Raw genomic sequence first — 22,116 nt, forward strand, 5'->3', positions numbered from 1 at the left:
TTATATTAAAACTATAGCTAATCACCGTAGAAGAGTGATGGTATCTTCGCCTTTCATTCGGAGATTGTTGGTTCTTGTCTCGGACAGGAATGACATTTTTTCATACGCTACAGAAAATTAATTTCATTATCATCCATCGGCGGCTGTTTCACTGTGCCAGCTCGAATTAAAGAACTGTAGAGGAGTTAACTGCTTTTTGACGTTTTCTCCTTCAAGTCAATCATAGACATTTCACAACATATATTTATTGTTCCAAGGGAAAAAAAGGTTTAGATATTTTATTTGTCACAAAGAAAAATTATTGAAACTATAAAATATTTTGGTAATTTCTTGCAGGCTTTATTTAGGAAGGAATTAAGTATAACAGATAATTATTTTTTTTATTACTACTTTTTTATATTGCTTTGTAATTTTTTAGGTAAAAATGTATTTGTTAAATATGAATATTGTATATCACCTTTTTAAGCCTACGAATAAAAAAACTTAGCAACGTCACGGTTTTACAAGTCTAATCAATAAATATCCCCGCATTCAGCCTAAAATAGTCCCGCAAAGTATGAAAAAAAGATTAGGGGTTTTCTTTATCAATTCTCCTGAAGATACTTTATACAGATCACGTTTGATACTTTTTTTTGCTTGGAAAACAAAAAAAAACGTAATAAGTTTCTATAAATAAGGTATCATTTAATATTATAATAAGACCGTAATTTAATAAAAATATTATAGATATATTAATTTTAATACAAACTGCATATATTACAGTTAGTTGTAAAACACAATTGTAAACAAATATTTCTTCGCGAAGCTAATCTTCCCCTTTCGGTTAGATTATGGATAATTTTTCATATAATTTCGGCTCCATATATTTTCGGTGGGACACGCAAGCGAGTGGTACCACGCTTATTCCGCTCACGCTTTTAGGTTAGCTCTAGTAGCTAGTTATGATACTAGTCGCCAAACTGTTTCGAGGCTCAGTAGCGATTTGTGGGGCAAACATTCGGTCTTATGCTTTCGGGCGAACGAATGGGGTGGTGGCGGAAGAAATGCCAAGCAAACCAATTAAATTTCGGCTCAATTTCTTAAAAAACAATTCAAATTTCCCTCTTGAGGTTAGGAATTGCTTATGGTTTGTTCCATTAACACGAAATTTCATAGACTGCCAACGGAAAAAGTCGAATGGTATCAAATTACAAGACTTCGACCAATAATATCAGTTTTGATATTGTGGGAGATCAGGTGGGCAGGAAATTTCCTTGCAATAAATCAGTTGTTTCGTAGGCAGTATTACATCTTTCGTTTGCTTTCTGAAACTACATGTCTTTCAGATTCGTACCGTTCAGTAGGAGCTACAAAATTTCATTTCATATTATGGTAAATTTCATCACTAACGTTTACGTCTTTTCAGCCTGATTTTAGAAAAATGATTGGCCCGACGACATTCAGTCCAAAATGCACACCAAAGTGTGGCTCGTTGGAACAGCTTGTCATAAATCTCTCAGTTATTCTCTGTAAACTTAATCCGGCAATTTTAGTCGTTGACAGGTTCATTTGAAAATAAATTACATCTTCGAAGATTTTTTTTTCGAAAAATTGCCATTCGTATCTTTTTTTTAAATATCCAATCGACAGGTTTTCGGAATTTTGAATGGTCTGTTGGCTTGAGTTTTTCAGTGAATTGAATCATGTTAAGCGCTAAAATAGAAATATTTTTTTTAAATTTACTGCATGGTGCTTCTCAAGCGGCAAGTTACATCAGCGAATTGATTTTCCCGGATTCACATCAGAAGTTTTTCTTCAGAAAGCTATGTTTTCAAGTCTAGCACGAGGATGCCCAGCGATTTGATGTCTATAAACATTCAGTTTCTTTCAATTCCTAAGCGATTAGATGCATTTGTCTACCGAAAATTCTACCGGCGAAGAAATATAAATATATCTTCGCCGGCGAAGAGATTTTATATAATAAAACGGCGAAGAGATTTTTATAATTTTTTCTCTTTAACTGTTAGCTATTAGAGTTATCTTAGCAAAATATATAGTCTCTTCGTAGAAGGGGAACCAAAAATCTACAACTTTCTTTTAAATAAGTTTTAGTTAAATAAATCACTTTACTGGAAAACGAAATAGGTTATAAACCGTGTAAGATTGTCCTTAATAACAACGTAATCTATATTAAACAAAGCGTCAAATTTCGTTTTAAATGTTTGCTATATTCAAATATTACAACATTCAAGTTATTACAAACAGTTTAACTATTCGTTTTATTTATTTTTTAATTCAGTTTAATTTAATTGTGCCCTCTGTTTTTACGATCTACATTATATTTCAACTCTACAATACTAGAGCGGTTTTTTATGTTTTTAGCCCCTTTGCTCTCAATAGTATACCATCAGCTTTGTATCGATCGTCGCGGAGTGCGGAAACCAACAATTTATTATATCTAGGTTAATATTGCAACCTGTTTTCGCTATAAAAATATTTTATAAGATACAGATCGTCAATTGTAATCATGCGAAAAAACTACACGGTGTTTATTGTGTACATAATGTGCCTTCAAAGCAGTACTTAACAAGAAAGTTCGAGGAGCATTACACGGTAAAAGATTTGTCCAATCCTGACAGAGTTTGGACAGTTCGTAGGAAAACAAATAGTAATGATATAAGAAAACGTTCAGGCACCTCAGTAAGACGTTATGCTCAAAAGGTTAATATCTTTGCGACTTTTGAATGAAAGGTTTTATTTAAATATTTGGATTTCTTTCAGTAAAATATTCCTCGGAACTTCAAAAGAATGACCGATGCACAGATCGTAAAGCAGCACAATAGTAGTTTTGGGGATCGGAGAACCTGAAATCAATTCACGAACGTCCTTTATATATTTATAGGGTCAAACATGGGCAATTGTTTGCTGGCAGCGTCATCGAATAATTTTTTCGAAGATGTTTGTAAACCAATAATAATCTTGGGTGCCATAATCTTTACCGAGTGCCGATATCGTGCAGCGGCCGATATTGTAAGGTGTATCTAAAGTTTACAGTAAAAAGATTTCCAGTATGTGCGATTCCAACAGGAGGGTTTCACATGCTCTACAGGATGTAAAACGGTCGAAATTCTGAAGGATGCATTTCCCATTCGAAAAATGTCTATATCGGGTGATGTCAATTCAATCACCTTTTCCGCCTGATTTGAGCACGCTGACTCTTTTTATTTTGAGCCGCTAAAAAGATTTTCTTTGGTAAAAGTATGATAATTCATTAGTTATTCTTATTAATATATCGAAACAGATCGGTAAATTATTTATAAATTTTGCAGAAAGGGAATTTTTCTGAATTTATGATAGATATTACTATTATAATACTACACAATTCGCCGGATGACTACCGTAATAATATAAGGCACAGTTGGAGGCAGCATCGTTTTGATTAGTACATGCTCCAATATCAGTTAATTTTTTTTGTTGAAAAACCGATTCGAAATTGCAGTAGTTATTACCCAAAAAGACCGATAAATTATAAAATTTATTTTTATAAAAACGTTTAACTAAGATTGGTTCAACAACACCTGCATTCACATGTCAGTAGGGGCATTCGCCACTTACCCTATACCAAGTTTACTGGTAGAATCCGATGAACTCCCACTGCGTTACAGGAGGAAATATCAGACTATCAAACACGCAATCAACTGCTCACAGCAAATGACCAGACACGCTCGAACTTCGCTACTTGAAGCAAGGATGTCCTTACCGCAGTCTTTCAGCCTCAGACTGCTTCGCTGTCTCCAAGAACTAGATCTGCCTGCCCCGAAGATGCTTGAAAAGGGAATAGGATGCGGCGCCCTTGGTTAGCGCGTCTCCAGAGATCGTATACTTATAATCTGGAAGTCGTAAACTGGACCCAGGTTTCCAGTCTGCTAGAGACCAATTTAACAACATGGATAAGAAGTACAATGGGTACACTCTCATCTACACAGACGGCTCTGTCTCGCCCGATGGATATAACTGCTCTATTGTACTCCTTGACACAGAGAAATTATATAAATTTAATACCTGTTCTTCTGTGTTCTTTTGCGAGGCCTATGCAATTTACTCCGCCTTGAAGGTTACCGAAACCCGTACCGATGACAGCTTCCTAGTAATTACCGACTCTAGGAGTGTACTTGAGAGCTTCAGCTGCAGATATTCTGAATCCATCATCTAGATTATTCATGATATCCTTTCAAGAATAAGTAACACTGTGGTACTAGTATGGATTCCTGGCCATTATGGCATCGTCGGGAACGAACGGGCCTATGAGGCAGCCAAGAGAGCTGCAATAAATGGCAACCGTGTAAAATCGACATGTGAGAGAGACTTCATGAGATCAGTCCGTGTAAAATTGCTGGCTCAGTGGAACAGGTTCTGGCTGCTGAGTCCTCCAATGAGAATGTGCTGAGAAACCTCTTTTCCCGAGCAACAGAAGAGACTAAGTCATCTTAATTCAGCTAAGGATTGGACATACTAGGCTTACCCACGCTCATATATTTGGCTCTCAGAAGATCTGTGAGGTTTCCGAGGTCAAATGGTTCGTGCACCATCTGCTGTTTGATTGCCCAATCTTTGGAACCATCCGACAAAACTTAGACCTGGGTTCAGATATGAAATTTGTATTAAACCAGAAGGAAGTTATAAAACGTCTTTTGCGGTTCCTCCCCTACAGTGGAATGAAGAATACAATTTAGTGATTTTTGTCTGATTTATGTAGTTTAGTTTGTATTTGTTGTTGTTAGTACTTGTCTATGTTTATTCTTTATCGTTTATTTTTGTTTTATGATCATGTAGTGTTACTTTAGTCGCCAATGACTGTAATTGTTGATGCGATTGTAAATATAAGCATTAAAAAAAAAAAAATTGGTTGATAGACATAAAATTTAGGGGGCTTAAAATCTTAAAATTTAGGGGGAATTAAATTTTCTTTAAGAAATTTCTGTGCGTAGATTTACGGAAACTGGCTGGAACTGAGAATAAAATAAGTCTCCCCTTAATGCTTCATTATATTATGAAACGAGTTTTTACGTTACAAACTCATTGTGAAAGATATATGGTGAGTAGTATAAATCGATTAGTTTTATTTTATTAATATTATTAATAATAAACAAATAATAATAATATATTTATAAATGAACCGAAATTCTGTGTAGAGGTCTTTTTGTCGTTAATGTTATATAAAGTGTTAGCTATTACTTAAAACTTTATAGGACTGCACAATAAAAGTTATAACCGATCGCTTTACCCTCATATTTTCCTACATTCAAGCAATGATCTCATTTCTTCCCTTCCATTTTTATCCCTCATTCAGTCACTAATTCTTAAAGTGATGAATGATTTTAGTAATCTTGTTTGACCACCCATAAAAATCAAGAGAAGGCTGTACGCTCGATTATCTTCCTTTAACGTGAATTTGCAGTTTGCTTAATGTTCATATTCCCCTGTATATTCTATACATTCGGTATTCATGTACTCTGTCATAATGCGGTTCATTTATTTTCTATCGTTCATTTTTTTTTTATTTGATGATTTTTATATAACGTTTCAAACTTTTCAAAAATGATTTTTAATATTGCCACTCAGCAAAAATTAACTAACAACTCTCAAAAATAATGGTTTATTGTGTAATTTTTTATATTTAAAAAAAAAATATATAAAATTTTTACGAGCTATTTTGATATTTAAGATTGTGAACGTAGAACTGTAAGTTTAGAGTACATTAAGCTTAAAGTTAAATTTAAACTTCTTCACAAAATTTCAAGTTATTTGAAATAAGTTGAACTATGTTGAATTATATTTTCATAATAATTTCTAATAAATAGCTAATCGATGAATAATTTAAAAATACTATGCAATAGAATCTGAATTTATTAAATTAAATTTCATTCATAATCGTACTTTACATTTTTAATAATTAAAACTCTATTTTTTGTAATTTTATTGTAATTAATTTCTTTTCTGTAATGAATAATCAACATAAACGTAACCCATCGGGTTGGTCTAGTGGTGAACGCGTCTTCCCAAATCAGCTGAATTGGAAGTCAAGACTTCCAGCGTTCAAATCTTAGTAACGCCAGTTTCTTTTTTATAAGGATTTGAATACTAGATCGTGGATACCGGTGTTCTTTGGTGGTTGGGTTTCAATTAACCACACCTCTCAGAAATGGTTGAACTGAGACTGTACAAGACTACTTTATTTACAGTCATACATATCATCTTCATTCATCCTCTGAATTAATATCTGAACGGTAATTTCCAGAGGTTAAACAGAAAAAAAAGTAACCTATGTAAAATATAGGTTGTATACAGAGTGTCCTTAAAAGATGAGACCAAACTATAGAAAGTGATTCTACTTAACATACTAAAGAAAAAATGTCCAGTGAACATAGGTCCGAAAACGCATATTTTTCTATCTGTCCGTCATTTTGTGATTTTTAAGAAAAAAATTATTAATATATTTAATATTAAATTAAATAGAAAAAAAACGATACTTTTCGTTGACAAATTTCAAAATGGCGGTCGTTTCAATTTTTCAATCTTAAATATATTAGGAATTATGAGATTTATCAAATTGTTATTATAAAAATTATGAAGCATTTTTTGTGAACAAAACGACACCTTAGTCGTAAAAATCCGACGACAAACAACAGTTATTGCAAAAAGTAGACCTCAACCGACATAGCGGATATCGTGGATATCATTTTTTTTCCTGTTAAAAAATGTTAGTTTAAAATAAAGTACAAAATTTTATTGTATTATCTCCGACCGTTCTTGAAATATAATCTTTTTTTTAAATCACAAAATAGCGAACAGACAAAAACATGCGTTTTTGGACTTATGTTCACTAACATTTTTTTTTCAGTATGTTAAGTGGAATCACTTCCTAGAGTGTGGCCTCACCTTTAAAGGACACTATATATATAAATGAAAAAAAAACGTTCACGTAAATTTATCGTTTATTCATCTAACCATAATTTAAATAATTTATTCTGATTTTTTGAGCCTATGTAATCCATGAAGATAAAATAGCTAAACATATTTTTTAAAGTAGAATAATTAAAACCAGTGGAATTAATCAATTTTGTATATTCGTAAAATGAAATATTAACGAGGAAGAATAAAAAAATGCGTTACTTGTTATAGAATAAGAACAATGAAGTCATAATTAGATGGTTTAGTATTTTTGCTCTCTCCTTAACAGGGTGTGATCATCTTATCAAAAAATTAGCATTATTGCCTGCATTTGCGTTGTTATTATATAAATAAATATTTTTAATATTCTTAATAGAAGTTAAATTCCGGTTTTTCAAAATAAAATACACAGATTAATTTGGGAAACGGTACAACATTTTGGTGCACTCCCTTCTATGAGTTAAAGTTGAAAGCTTGATTAATAAAAATAAAAAGTTAATGCCACAAATATAATGATTTTTGAACAAAGTATCTTTTATATAAAAATACGGATTTAACTTATAAATAACTAGCTCTACCCGCCACGCTTCGCTGTGGCACATTGTGGTTGCATGGATGAGAAATGAGAAACAAAACAAAGCATACGTTTCATAAAAGTTTAATTTTGCAATACTTGTGGATATACAATATTTTTTGTTCTTCCATTGTCTGCGTAGATATAAAGGCTATCTGGTTTGCCGACTCGGGAACACGCAACATACAGTTGCCCATGTGAGAAGCAATCCGCATCTAAATCTAAACCACACAATTCTAAAGATTGACCTTGAGCTTTATTGATTGTGATTGCAAATGCCAATCGAATTGGGAATTGCAATCTTTTAAATTAAAATGGTGTATCGGTCGGGATTATGGGTATTCGAGGAATGAGGACATCTTTATCTTTGAAAGGCCCCGTTAAAATCGTTGCTTCCACTACGTTATTCATCAATTTCTTAACTGCAAGTGGCGTGCCGTTGCAGAGTTTTGGCTGATTAATATTCTGCAACAGGATAATTGTCATTTTTTGATCGAACCGTTGCTAGAATCAATCTAATGAGGAATGTTTTCCCAGTTCCTCCTGGCGCATCCAAGAAGAAGATCCCCCCAACTCCGTCATTTATCATTTGCATTATGCGTTCATAAATGCCTTTCTGTTCACGCGTTAATTTGGGAATGTTTGATTGGGCATATGACTGAAGATCACCAATGTTGTAACTCTGTTCACGGCGTAAATCCACATCGAATGAAGCAATCGCAGCTCGGGTAGGTGCTGGCATTCCCAATTGACTAAGAACTTTATTTGCAATAGCTAAGCACTTGTCTTCAATATTTATCAATGCTTCGTTGTAAATGCCTTCTGTAAATTCCATGGTCATATTGGTATTTTCTAGGCGTACTCTAAGCAAAATATCCTCAGCCATATGCGATCGATATCTTTCCCATAACTCTGTGGGAGATGAAGGGAAATAAGAGGTCAATATAATTGCGAATAATGCGCGAATTTGGTTTGGATGTGTAGTGTTGCATGCGTTATTAATACATATATCCCACTGTCGGTCGTTTTCTAATAAATTCAGAGCTTGGTGAAAGGCGCAGCTCAATCACGACACGATCACACAAAAGTACCTCGATTAAAGTGAATATTTAATTCAGTTTGTACAGTAATCTGAATCAGATGCAAGTGGATACGTTTTTTTTTTTTTTTTTGTTAATAAACAATGTAATTGGGAACAGGTATTGTTTCACATGTGACTGCGGTTGTCGTTAGCTAGTATGGCGAGTGTTCCCCTCGCTTCCGGCAGATGGCGCGGTCACTGGTACACAACTGACCGTTAAAAAAACTGTTTTCTCGCGGTCGCGGGTATGTGACTGATGCGAAAAATAGATAAAAATAATCTTTGATGCGGGTTATATATCTTGCTAAAATTTGAGCTCAATCGGTGCAGAACATTTTGAGTTTTTGAAGCGTACACAAACGAACTTAACATTTTTATATATAAAGATTTGTGGGCTGCGAAAAAAAGTCCTTTCGTGCGAAAAAACACATCATTTTAAATGCTTACAAAAGCAGAGTAAAGCTTACAAATTACAGAATAATCAAACGGCGTTGATTTCAGATGTTAATAAGCTGCTAACGTAAGTAGAAGTTGTGCTGCTTCAGTGTACAACGTGATTCTCGAGTATGAATCTACTAATGAATTACGGTCTCCAAAGAAAACAAAATCCCGCAGGTCAATTGAGAAAAAGGTGAGATTTTAATAAAAACGCGATTCGTAAAAAAAATTACACAAATTTGAATTATTTAGAAATAGTTTAGCGGTGTATTATGTCCTTTGGAAGCGAATTCGGTTATTGTCTTCGACAACGCTTCTTATCATAAACGAAAAGAATTCCAGCCTTGTTGTAGAAAAACAATGATATCAAAATGTGGCTTTGTACAAAAGGAATAATTTTTGAAGAGGTTTAAGTAATGTTCAATCATTGCAAAGGGTTTCGCGTATTAAAAGTAATTATAGTCCGTATAAAATTGGTTTAACACACAACGCCATATTGGTAAGTCGTGTTTTTATTCGGATCCTAACGAATATGTTTGCCGGCCTCCGTGGCGCGAGTGGTAACGTCTCGGACTTTAATCCGGTGGTTCCGAGTTGGAATCCCGATCAGGCATGGCATTTTCATACGATATGAATCATTCATATCATCACCAACTGCGGTTGTCCTTCTTTGTGGCTTTTCTTTTTGTTTTGGTGTTTTTTTGTTTTTTTTTAATAAAATACAGATGTTTTAGCTGTTAAATATAATTCAAAGAAATTTGGTCGTTGTGTTTGACAGCGGACATCTTGCATTGATCTGATTGGTTTTCCTTTGTTTACATTTCCAAATTAAAAATGTACAAATTAAAAATAAATAGATAGATTTATTAAAAATAGATGAAAACAATCTTTGATGCGGGTTATATATCGTGCTAAAATTTGAGCTCAATCGGTGCAGAACATTTTGAGTTTTTGAAGCCGTACACAAACGAACTTAACATTTTTATATATACAGATTAATAAAAGTTATTTATAGTAAACTTAACTTTTTACTTTCAAAATTACGCATAAAATGATATATTTAGTATTTTAATCAAATATAGAGTCTGATTGAAAATCTTCAACGTAAAGTTTTCAGACGGTTTTCATGGGAAAAATAGGCTTGTTTTAAATTTATTAATATTTACACTCTGATGATTACTCCCAACATTTTTTAATACGTTTTACAGTACAGATTTGGTGAACGATTTCTAGAATATTCAGAATGAATCACGATGATATATTCATATCCTGACTTTAAAAAAAACAATCTAATTTTTATTAAATTATGTATAATTCTTAAAATCCTTATTTTCCAATGAGATACTGGTTAAAAATGGTTATTGCATACACGCTTAATAGTTTAACTTTTGTTCGTTTAAAAAATCCGAGCCTGTTTTTGAGACTACAATTTCTGGAGAAAAAAATGTATTTACACATATTATATCGAACGAAATATCGGTTAAGAGTAATGTCCTGCTCCATTTCATACGGTCTTCCTTAATTTCCTTACCTATAGGAAAGGTGCCTAATGTCAGGGCGGAAAATTGTATTTACCTTCTGGGTGGGGTTATATTACTTGTGATGCGGTTCATCGCTAGATATTTCTTTATTACCGTTTCTTGCTTTCTCGACATGCTCTAAGTTTCTTCTTTCTCATTTCCGATTCTGCGAGTGAAGATTAGTACCCCCGTTTTATCAAGCTATATCTGATAAATCAGTGATATGATTTGAAAAGGGTAACTACCATCGGACTCTATCGTTGTCCGGCAGCAGCAGAGTAACCCCGACTATTTCCTCCTAAAATAAAAGTAAAAGTTTTGTTCTACTTACATTGCACATCAAGTCGTAGAGAAGTGTTTGCGGGTCCAGGAAGTGCAGGATGCAACAAAAGACAAACAAGTGTAGCGTTATGGTGTCCGCGTTGTAGATGAGGAATCGTCGCCCTAGACCGTGCCAAGCCGCTTCCTACCGCTTCCAATCCGTTACCTTTTAGCGCCCATCTTAACGTTGCCGCTCCTGCCGGTACACCTCCTTCTGCCACACATTCGACTTCCAACGCCGTTTTTTCTTTAACCGGAATAAATTCATTACCAGGATCTAATCGGCGACCTTCTACTACTAGGTAAAGCGCGCTTGGTGCTTCTGTAACAGATTTAAAAGGAAAAGTATAGGTTAATATTTTATTTTGTAAAATTGATAAAAAATCAAATATAAAATGAAGTATTTTATTTGTACACCTATATATTATAATTGATTTATATATTATAATCGAACAAAGTGAAAAAAGAAAAAAATATATTTGTATATGCAGTATATACTTACGAAAACTGATGCTACTTATGAGTCTATAACTTCTTTAATAATAATTATTTAGAATATATTATAAATATATTTATATATATACAGATAAATGTGAAGATTAGAGAAAAATTAACTTAACTAGTCATGCATAAAAAATCTTAACTAGAATTCTGTACAGAAGAATTGAGAGGAGTGTGGAAGAAGTGTTACGAGAAGACCAGTTTGGTTTCAGGAAAAGTATAGGGACAAGGGAAGCAATTTTAGCGCTCAGATTAATACTAGAAGTAAGATTAAAGAAAAAAAACCAACATCCTTGGCATTTATAGACTTAGAAAATAACTGTATAAACGTAAATTGGAGTAAAATGTTCAGCATTTTAAAAAATCACGATTCAAGTACATAGATAGAAGAACAATTGCTAACATTTACAGGAACCAAACAGCAACAGTATTAATCGAAGAACATAAGAAAGAAGCCGTAGTAAAAAAGTCCGTCAAGGATATTCCCTAGCCCCGTTACTTTTTAATTTTTACACAGAACTAGCAGTTAATGATGTTAAAGAACAATTTAAAAGATTCAAGGTGAAAAGATAAAAATGCTACTATGTGCTGATGATGTAATTCTAGCAGAGAGTAAAAAAGATTTAGAAGAAAATGAACGGACTACCAAGAACTGCCGCATGAAAATATACAAAAACAAAACGAAAGTAATGAAACGTAGTAGAAATAATGTAGATGAATCACTGAATACAAAAATAGGAAAAGAAAATATTATGAAGGTAGAAGAATTTTGTTATTTGGGAAGTAGAATTACTAATGCTGGACGAAGCAGAAGCGATATAAAATGCCGAATAGCACAGGCGAAACGAGCTTTCAGTTAGAAATATAATTTGCTTATATGAAAAATTAATTTAAACGTCAGGAGAAGATTTTTGAACGCATATGTTTTGAGCATAGCTTTATATGGAAGTAAAACTTGGACGATCGGAGTATCTGAGAAGGAAAGATTAAAATCTTTTGAAATGTGATGCTATAGAAAATGTTAAAAATGAGATGGGTGGATAAAGTGACAAACGAAGAGGTGTTGCGGCAAATTGATGAAGAAAGAAGCATTTGGAAAAATACAGTAAAAAGAAGAGGACAGACTTAGAAGCCACATATTAAGGCATCCTGGAATAGTCGCTTTAATATCATTGGGGCAGGTAGAAGGGAAAAATTGTGCAGGCAGGCAACATTTAGAATATATAAAACAAATTGTTAGGTAAGTTGGATGTAGGGAGTATACGGAAATGAAACGACTGGCACTAGTTAGGAAATCTTGGTGAGAAAAAATATATATATAGCTTATACATATTCGTACTCTTTTACAGGCCAGGTTTCTTGAGATTTCTTTTCTTTCAGGGTTCTATTGCAAATTCATATTGGTAGCTTATGAGCAACGCGATATATTGAAAGATTTTCTTCCAAGTGTACCGAATTTTTTGCACTTAAAAAAGTTATAAATCAGCTTATGTATGTATGTGTGTATATATATATATATACACATACATACATAAACGATAATCCAAGTGTTTTTAACATTTTTACAAAGGTTTTACTATAATTTTAATTATTAACAATAGAATATTAAAAGAAAGACGAAAAATTTACCTTTTTTACTTTTTAGGTAAAATAAGGCGATGAAAATTATTGTTTTATCACAGTCGTCAAATAAAAATGATGTAATTTTAAATGTATTTTGTAATTCATATTTGAAAACAAGAATTAGCCTCTGTACTATGACATGTTTTTTATCATAAAATAATATTATGTGTCCTGATGCAAAAAATTTATACTAAAATATTCTGGATGAATCAATACATAAATTAAAATACCGATATGAAAACCAAAAAGTTAGGTTACACTTATTCAGCATTTCTACTTTTAAGTAATATTAAATAATATTTTAGTGGTAATTGGCGACCAAATCGATAATAATTCATGCTCAGTGAGGTTCCTCTCTCATTCGTTACTATTTCTTCAGTTACTTGTTTTAAGTTTTCTTTATTGTGTTTCTATTCTTAGTTAATACTAACGAAACATGGCGTTAATCTCCTATCTTAGACCTACAGTTCATTTAAATTTTTTAAAAATGCGGAAAGGCCTTCTACCGCATTGAATGAAATTTATATTTTCATAAAATTAAAAAAAAAAAATAGGAGACATGTTAAAATTAAAATTATATATAAATTTAATACCTTTTTGAAAAAGTTAGTTGTAATATTTTAAAATGTATTTTTAATTTTTGTTCGATTAGGCCACTGTTGTACATTACAACTTTTATTTCGCCTTATTGTATTGTTTTCTGTTTTTCCAATTTGATACTTTATCTCTCTCTCTTTCTCTCCCTGCGAGAGCCTGCGAGGGTGCATGCGTGAGAGAGAGAGAGAGAGAGAGTGAGTGAGAGGAGATTAATTTCTTCATTACTTTATTGTGGTGTTTCTTTCTTTTTCTTCTTAATCTTATTTCAACATTTTCTTTTTGTTTAAAAAACTAATTTTTGAAAATTTTTCAAAAAAATTCTCTATTATGGATTTCCTTTTTAGAAATTCGTTTTTCCATCAAATCTTTTTTATTTATGAAAACCAAGTTTATCCTGTTAAAAAAATCTAATATTTTCTTTGCCGATTCATCTTTGTCGATATCTTGAAAGATATTTACAAGCCGACTGTTACGCCTAAGACAACAATACTTCAATAAATTGCTACGAAACCTTTTTTCCAATTTTTTTTTTGTTTTCTTTTCAATATATACATTTTTCTATTCGAAATTTCATTCTAACTTAAATTCTACATAATTATAATAAAGAAAAAAAAAGAGACATAAATTTCACCTCACAGCATTTAAATGAGTGAGACAAAAAACTTATGCCAAAAAATGAAAAATTCAGTGAATTAGACATAAATAAGAGGCTCACAATTACGGTAAACTGTATGGTTTAAAAGGATGAAATAAGGAAAAAACCCTTGCAATCGTCTGAAATAGAATTCCAAGAATGTAGGTTTGTGTGGTTGACATCGCACGTGGAATAACTTTCCATTCAACCTTTTACATAACTTTTTTATTTTATCTGTCAATTTATAACGTAATTCAAAAGGAACTTTTACGTGGAAAAAATAAAATATTTCTACTGAAAGGAACAATTTTTAAAAATATTTCAAGGAATTTGTACACTATTTACAAGGTTTTTTCTTACCCGTCTAAATAGCGCTTTAGCAGAGATATAGCACGATTACAATACTTTCCTTAAAAGGGATATCGTCTAATTTGGGCATATGCGGTTTTCACCGGATCTTTACGTTTTGGCACCTAAGGAACCCAAAAAACCGGATGGAAATTTCCCCGATGTTATGTTCGTATTTAGATGTGTGTGTTCGGTGTCGGCCTCTAAATCGCCTTATATTTCCAGAACTATTGGACCGATTTTGACCAAACTTGGTCAGACTACTTTTAAATATGCCATTAAATTTGCAACTTAAAAGATCATGGGGGAAGGCTGGTAGAGCAAGGTTATCCTTAGCATCTCGAGATTTCGCCTAATTAAGATAATATTTTTCAATTAAAAAATAACAATATTTGCAAAAAGATCTTTGCAAAATCACACCCCCACCCACAAAAATTCTATTTTAGTCGGCTATTATGTTGTAACGTCACAGAAGAGTGGTAGAATTAAATAAATTAATAATATTTAAGGTGTAAAAAGTAACTCGGTCTAGCTGGGTCGGATCGATCGCCTGGCTGATTCGGTAACTTCGTTAAGCCTTGCGACTACACCAGTCTGCCGACCGTACAAGTGAGGTTTTTTTCATGTAAGTTGTGAAATTACATTAGCTTAGTTAGTGCCGTCCGTCGCCGCTGTACCGCCATACCCGCGCGAATTAAATACCTTATACGCGCGCGCTTTACGTAGAATTATTGACGTAAATAAACGAAAAATTATTTAAATAAAATGATAAATATTTTAAATTAAGTTTAGTTTAGTCTATGTATGTGTATGTAAGTCGTACATCAGAAACAACCCACAGTTGAACTTTCCCGGAACGCGGCTTTAGAGAAGTGACTATAAAGTCCTACAACTGTATTGTCAGCTTTTTTAGTATAATGTTTTCAATGTATTTGTAGATTGTAGACGTACAAAAAAATAATCCAGTCTCATATGTCAAATAAATCTCCGACATTGGATCTTGAAAAAATGTATTAAAGTTTTGCAAAATTGGATAAATGGGTGGAATTGTTTTAGTCGAAATAAAATTTCAAGTTTTTACAGGAGCACTTTGGTAAAATAAATATTCTTACGATAGTTGAAGTTTTTTTTATCAAGATCACAAATTAATTATTCTTTTCCTTTTTTTTGGTTATATCTTCCTTCAGAAAAGGGACTAATGGAAGTTTTTTTTGATTTATATTTTCTATATCAATGGCCTTCAAACCATTATAAATGGTTAATACCATTTATTATAAATAGCCTATAAATAGGTTATTTATAATAAATTATTATTAGGCTATTTTATAACATAATAAATTTATTATAATATAGGCAAATTTATTATAAATTTGCCTATTATAAATAGGCAAATATTTACCTTTTGCCCAACTCATTCCAATGGCCTATAATAAAATTTATTTTTTATTTTTAGATAATTTAAAAAAAAATAATAAAACCATCTCGATCGTTACCCGTTGAATTTGAAATGTAAATATTTTAATTTTTCGTCAGCCCTTACTCTTTAATGTTTCTTGAAAAAAAAACATTAACCAAAAAAAATGAACCTTCTTTTTAGAAAATTAAAACTTTGTTTATTTAGAATAAAGGTGGAATTAAACTATTCTAAAAAGTTATTTTTTGAAATTATTGTTATTTTATCTTTATAACTATATTTATAAGTTAATTTTATCCAAATAGTGTTCCTCTTGAGTATGGAAGGCCCAAAATGAATAAAATATTTTTCGCAATTCAATTCAGATTTTTAATGCTCAAAACAGTTTTTGATACGTAATAAAGTCAGTAAAATAACTTTATGTCTCTGCTGTGATATGTCAGATTGAGTTGCCAATAAAAATAAAAAAAAAACAAATTGAAAGTTTTTTTTTATTTTAATTTATTTAAAATCAATTTTAGTAAATATTTTAAATATAAAAAAAGACCCTCTGATGCAGTAGGTACATCGCCTTATGCAGGGAGCAAATGAGCCCTCAAATTTTCAGTAAGTCGTAAATATATTTTTTTAAGTTCTAATATAATTGAAATTGAATTTCAAAATGTTTTTGGCGTAGCCCGGAAAATTCATCGTTGGTTTTTTTTGATGATTAAACAATTATTTCTAGATTATTTTTCATTTTCCAAATTAACAATAATTGATGCAAATTGGATCCGATTATATTTTACATCGACAATCAGAGATAATGAGTATATACAAACATCTCATCCGTGAATAAATTAAGAAAATCGAATACTACAAAAGTTATGTTATACAAACGCACCTCCTGTAATGAGAAAAATTAAATTAAATTATTATTACAAGATAGATTGTTTATTGAGCATCTGAATTGCGGTACGGTTAGTTGTTTGGTGTTTGGGATTGCGGTAAAGCACGGAGCTACCATTATTATAGCATTATGGTGTAGCAGATGAAGGGTGAGGTCGAAAGGGTGGATCGTGGGAGAGGTTATGGCAACGACAGGTAATGAACTATTCATAGAGTGCGGAGTCATTCAGCAACGACTAGCAAATCAACGAGGGACAAATCAGCATCAGCATTATCAGCATTAACCCCTCAATTCTACATGCCGCCGCTATTATTGCTGCTACTAGTATTACCGTTGTACATACACCATCCCTTTACTGCAGCAGGCACAACAAATATCTCTATCATCTCTTTTCAGCGCCACGATGATTAGACGATCGATGATAATTATTGTTTTATAATGTCGGTATTGTCAGCGGTAATGATCATTGATGATAGCACGAGTAAAGTACGATACGGTATAGATAACTGTCTATAAGGATGAAATAGCACGATCGCTTTACCAAATTGTTGTTGCGTTAACAGAAAGTTATTCCGAATATCTGAAAGGGAATTCCATTTAGGCGATTGTTCAATATCCTTTCATTTAGTTTTCATCGGTTAATTATTCGGCGATTAATTAAATTCTTAGCGATAATTGGATGGGCATATATGTTGTATGATGAATGAAAATTAATTAAGTAATTCTTGTAAATGACTTCAAATGAAGGTGGAGGTTCGCAGCTCGACTGACAAATAATATATATATATATATATATATATATATATATATATATATATATATATATATACACACACACACAAATAATTTTTTACTTTCTAATGTGGATTCTACTATATATATATTTTTTTCTACTCTATGTATATATTACTAGAACAGCTATATTAAAGAGAGATATATATGGTGATCATGTCAAAAATGGGGTATCGGGTTTTTTCGCAAATTTTTACATTTTAGGGTACAGTTAGTTAGTTTAGACCATAAAACATATGTATATATGTATTTGCGTTCATATGTGTGCAAATATTTACATTTGTATGAACGAATGTTTGTTTTCACGTAACCATTTTTCTTCAAGATTAGTTCAAACTAGAGAAAAGGCAAAAATGTTACATGGTTTATATTTCATTACACATGATTTTGTTAATTTTTTTTGCCAATTGTAACTAAATAACGTTCACGGATTTAGCGTACAAACAATAACAGAAACTTTTACAATGAAAGGTTCAAAATCCTGAACATGTTCAGCTGTTTCTTGAGTTGTGATTTTTTAACACAGCTCTAACCCCAATGTTTTCCAATTTTTGTCCCCCTAAACACTTATATAATTTCAAATAAATCATTCGTATTAAAAAGTATAATCGTTCGAATGAATGAATCGTCCGTACATTGCGCGCAGCCGCGCGGCGTACCACCATTGGTCCGTTTTTCGCCAATAGCAGCTAAAATAAAAATGTACCTCATACAACAAACGAACAAACCCACGAAATATCTTTTTTTATACAGAGAAATATTTCTGTATATGGTCCATTGATTATATATATATTTTTTTATTCTTAAGGGTGTGAAAGGATATCGGAGATAGCTTTAGATTTAATTTCATTATAGCAGATTTGTTATTTTTTTTTTTGTCTTCAGTCATTTGACTGGTTTGATGCAGCTCTCCAATGTTTCCTATCTAGTGCTAGTTGTTTCATTTCAGTATACCCTCTACATCCTACATCCCTAACAATTTGTTTTACATATTCCAAACGTGGCCTGCCTACACAATTTCTTCCTTCTACCTGTCCTTCCAATATTAAAGCGACTATTCCAGGATGCCTTAGTATGTGGCCTATAAGTCTGTCTCTTCTTTTAACTATATTTTTCCAAATGCTTCTTTCTTCATCTATTTGCCGCAATACCTCTTCATTTGTCACTTTATCCACCCGTCTGATTTTTAACATTCTCCTATAGCACCACATTTCAAAAGCTTCTAATCTTTTCTTCTCATATACTCCGATCGTCCAAGTTTCACTTCCATATAAAGCGACACTCCAAATATATACTTTCAGAAATCTTTTCCTGACATTTAAATTAATTTTTGATGTAAACAAATTATATTTCTGACTGAAGGCTCGTTTCGCTAGTGCTATTCGGCATTCTATATCGCTCCTGCTTCGTCATATATATATATAAGTAATATATATATATATATATATATATATATATAAGTAATCTAAAAACTTTTTTTAAGTTAACCCCCTCGCCTCATAAAATTGAAATATGTTTTTTTTTGTTTTAAATGTTTTTCAAAAATATTTAGAAAGATATTAACTTCATATATAAAGCTCTCAATAAATGCCTATTTTTTTTTAATTATAGGCTCGGTCATAAAATGTATAAAGGATTTTTAAAAATTTTATTTTGCTTATTTTAGCCTTTATTAAAAGGGGTGTTATATTTAGAGAAAATTTATTTCAAGCAAATTTATTAAGCTTAACCTGTATATGAATATTAATAGAAAAATTTTTCTTAAAATTTATTTCCCTTTTCTAAAAAATATATTTATCTTATTTATTTTTTTGGTTCTAGGTCTTTAATTTTTTATTATTAAAATAGAATTAGCCGTGAAAGTCGTCCAATAGTTGGCCAGCTTTTTTTTTATGTTCGTTCAACGCTCATTCTCCACAAATGAATCGAGGTTGACGATCATTTACTTTATTTTGTTCTTGAGTTAAACACGAATTATTAAACGAAAATTACATTATCATATTACACGATTTGAAAATAATTCTTATCATTTTTTTAATATTTATATTTATAATATGATATCATTTAGATGAAAATCCGAGAAAAAAAATTGAAAAATTTAAAGTAAAAATTATTGTGAATTTCGAAAAGCTCACGCTTGATAAAAGACTAAGACGTTTTTATGTATTTCTCTTTTTATTTTTATTAAGAAATAAATTTCTCGCTGTTGGTGCGTTTATTAAGAACTGCCTTTCTTTTATTCAACAGAATTCTTTATAGCACTATCCATATTTTTAATAAAAAATAATTTTTGAATTCGATACCAAATTAAAGATTAGTATTCTGTATATATTTCGTTAATTCTGTCTCTACTAAGACAAAATTAAATCAAGTCTGAATTTAGAAAATAATTGAAAAATTTGTTGTTTTTCTTGCTTTCTTTGATGCCGATTAATACTGTTTAATATTTCTGCAAATTAAAATTTTTGAAATTTTTTCACAAATAAACATGCAGTTTAGTCACTGTATATATGATTACAACTTTTGTAAGACTACAGCTTTAATAAATTATATGTATCTTTAATCTTTCTTTTTCCTGTTTAGCCTCCGGTAACTACCGTTCATCAGATAATACTTCAGAGGATGAATGAGAATGATATGTATGAGGGTAAATGAAGTGTAGTCTTGTACAGCTCAGTTCGACCATTCCTGAGATATGTGGTTAATAAAAACCCAACCACCAAAGAACACCGGTATTCACGATCTAGTATTCAAATCCGTATAAACGTAACTGCCTTTATTAGGACTCGAACGCTGGAATTGTCGACTTCCAAATCAGCTGATTTGGGAAGACGCTTTCATCGCTAGACCAACCCGGTGAGTTAATAAATTATATGTCTGGAGACAGTAAATAACACCATAGCTTAATATTAATTAAATGAAAAAAATAATATATATATATATTTTACTATATTTTGTGTTATAATAATAATATTTATAACAAGAGACGATAATCTGCTTTCTCTTAGTTACGATAATTATTACGTCTATTAATATTATTTTTATGACATACTTTGGCTCTTTATGCCGTAGCGTACTCTTATCCTGTTCTATGCCTCGTATTGAATTTGCCTTTCTTTTTCCTGTTAAGCCTCCGGGAATTACCGTTCAGGTTTTACTCAGGATGAATGAGGTTGATATGTATGAGTGTAAATGAAGTGTAGTCTTGTACAGTCTCAGTTTGATCATTTCTGAGATGTGTGTTTTGTGTGGTTAATTGAAACCCTTTTCAATTGGGTTTCAATTAAAATGTTGATTTGGTAAGACGCGTTCGCCACTAGATCAACCCGATGGATTATATTAGATTTGCCTACTTGGTTTTATATATACGTGTAAAGTTGCTTATTTAAATAGAAATATTATTTCTGTATCTAAAATTTAGTACATAAGCCGATTCGTTAAAAATTGAATAGTTTTTTTTATTTTATTTTTGTAATGCTTTTATTTATAGTCGCACCAACAATTAAAGTCATTAGCGACTATCAGTGTAAGTAACTGTACCGGTAAATTTGTAGTCTTGAGCAAACTTAAGTCGACTACTCCTGAGACGTGTGGTTAATTGAAATCCAACCACGAAAGAATACCAGTAACCACGATCTATTATTCAAATCCGAATAAAAGTAATTAACTACCTTTATTAGGATTTGAACCTGAGAACTTCGACTTCGAAATCCGCGGACTACGACGTCAGGTTTACCACTAGACCAATCCGATGGGTTCGATATTATTTCATTTGGCTTACAAATTGACTTAATTTTTTTTTTAATCTGTTTATTACAATATAATATTGTACGGTACCTAATGATTTAGATCGATTGAATTTAGGATTTTTTCAGTAGTAAAAGTTCTGCATTTTTTGAACTTATAAAAAACAATATTTTTGAGTATTGAAAATTTTATCCTACGTTTAATAATTGATGTTTTAATTTTAGCTAAACAGTGACAGAGTACTTCTTTTAATTAATTTAAGATCATAATTTTGATAAACTGGTTTGTCTCAATAACTTTGTAACATTGTGTTTTTTAATCAATTTTATTCAATATTATAATAATATTAATTCCTCAGCTTTTAAATAAAATAACTCTGTTAGTAGAAGACCAATTTGGTTTCAGGAAAATTATAGGGACAATGGAAGCAATTTTAGCGTTCATAATAATAGTAGAAGGAAGATTAGAGAAAAATAACCAACGGAATTTAGATACTGGAAAAGGCGTTCGATAACGTAGACTGGAATAAAATGTTCAGGATTTAAAAAAAAATATGGATAAATACAGAGATAGAAGAACAATTGCTAACATTTACAGGAACCAAACAGCAAAATTAATGATTGAAGAACAACACATGAAAGAAGCCGTAATAAGAAACGGAGTCCTACAAGGACGTTCCCTATCCCCGTGTTTGATAATAATGAATG

At 31.6% G+C, this 22,116-nt stretch overlaps 1 protein-coding gene across 1 annotated transcript in view; it reads right to left on the reverse strand.

Moving 5' to 3' along the window:
- Positions 1–22,116, reverse strand: part of LOC142320046 (kin of IRRE-like protein 3) — a 722,369-nt gene that overhangs the window by 346,381 nt on the left and 353,872 nt on the right. Inside the window, exon 3 of the mRNA XM_075357724.1 lies at positions 10,875–11,186. Within this exon, the coding sequence (XP_075213839.1) occupies positions 10,875–11,186 (312 nt within the window). The remainder of the gene's footprint in view (positions 1–10,874; positions 11,187–22,116) is intronic.

Source organism: Lycorma delicatula, chromosome 2 (genome assembly GCF_047948215.1).
Source record: "Lycorma delicatula isolate Av1 chromosome 2, ASM4794821v1, whole genome shotgun sequence".
Classification (NCBI taxonomy): domain Eukaryota; kingdom Metazoa; phylum Arthropoda; class Insecta; order Hemiptera; family Fulgoridae; genus Lycorma; species Lycorma delicatula.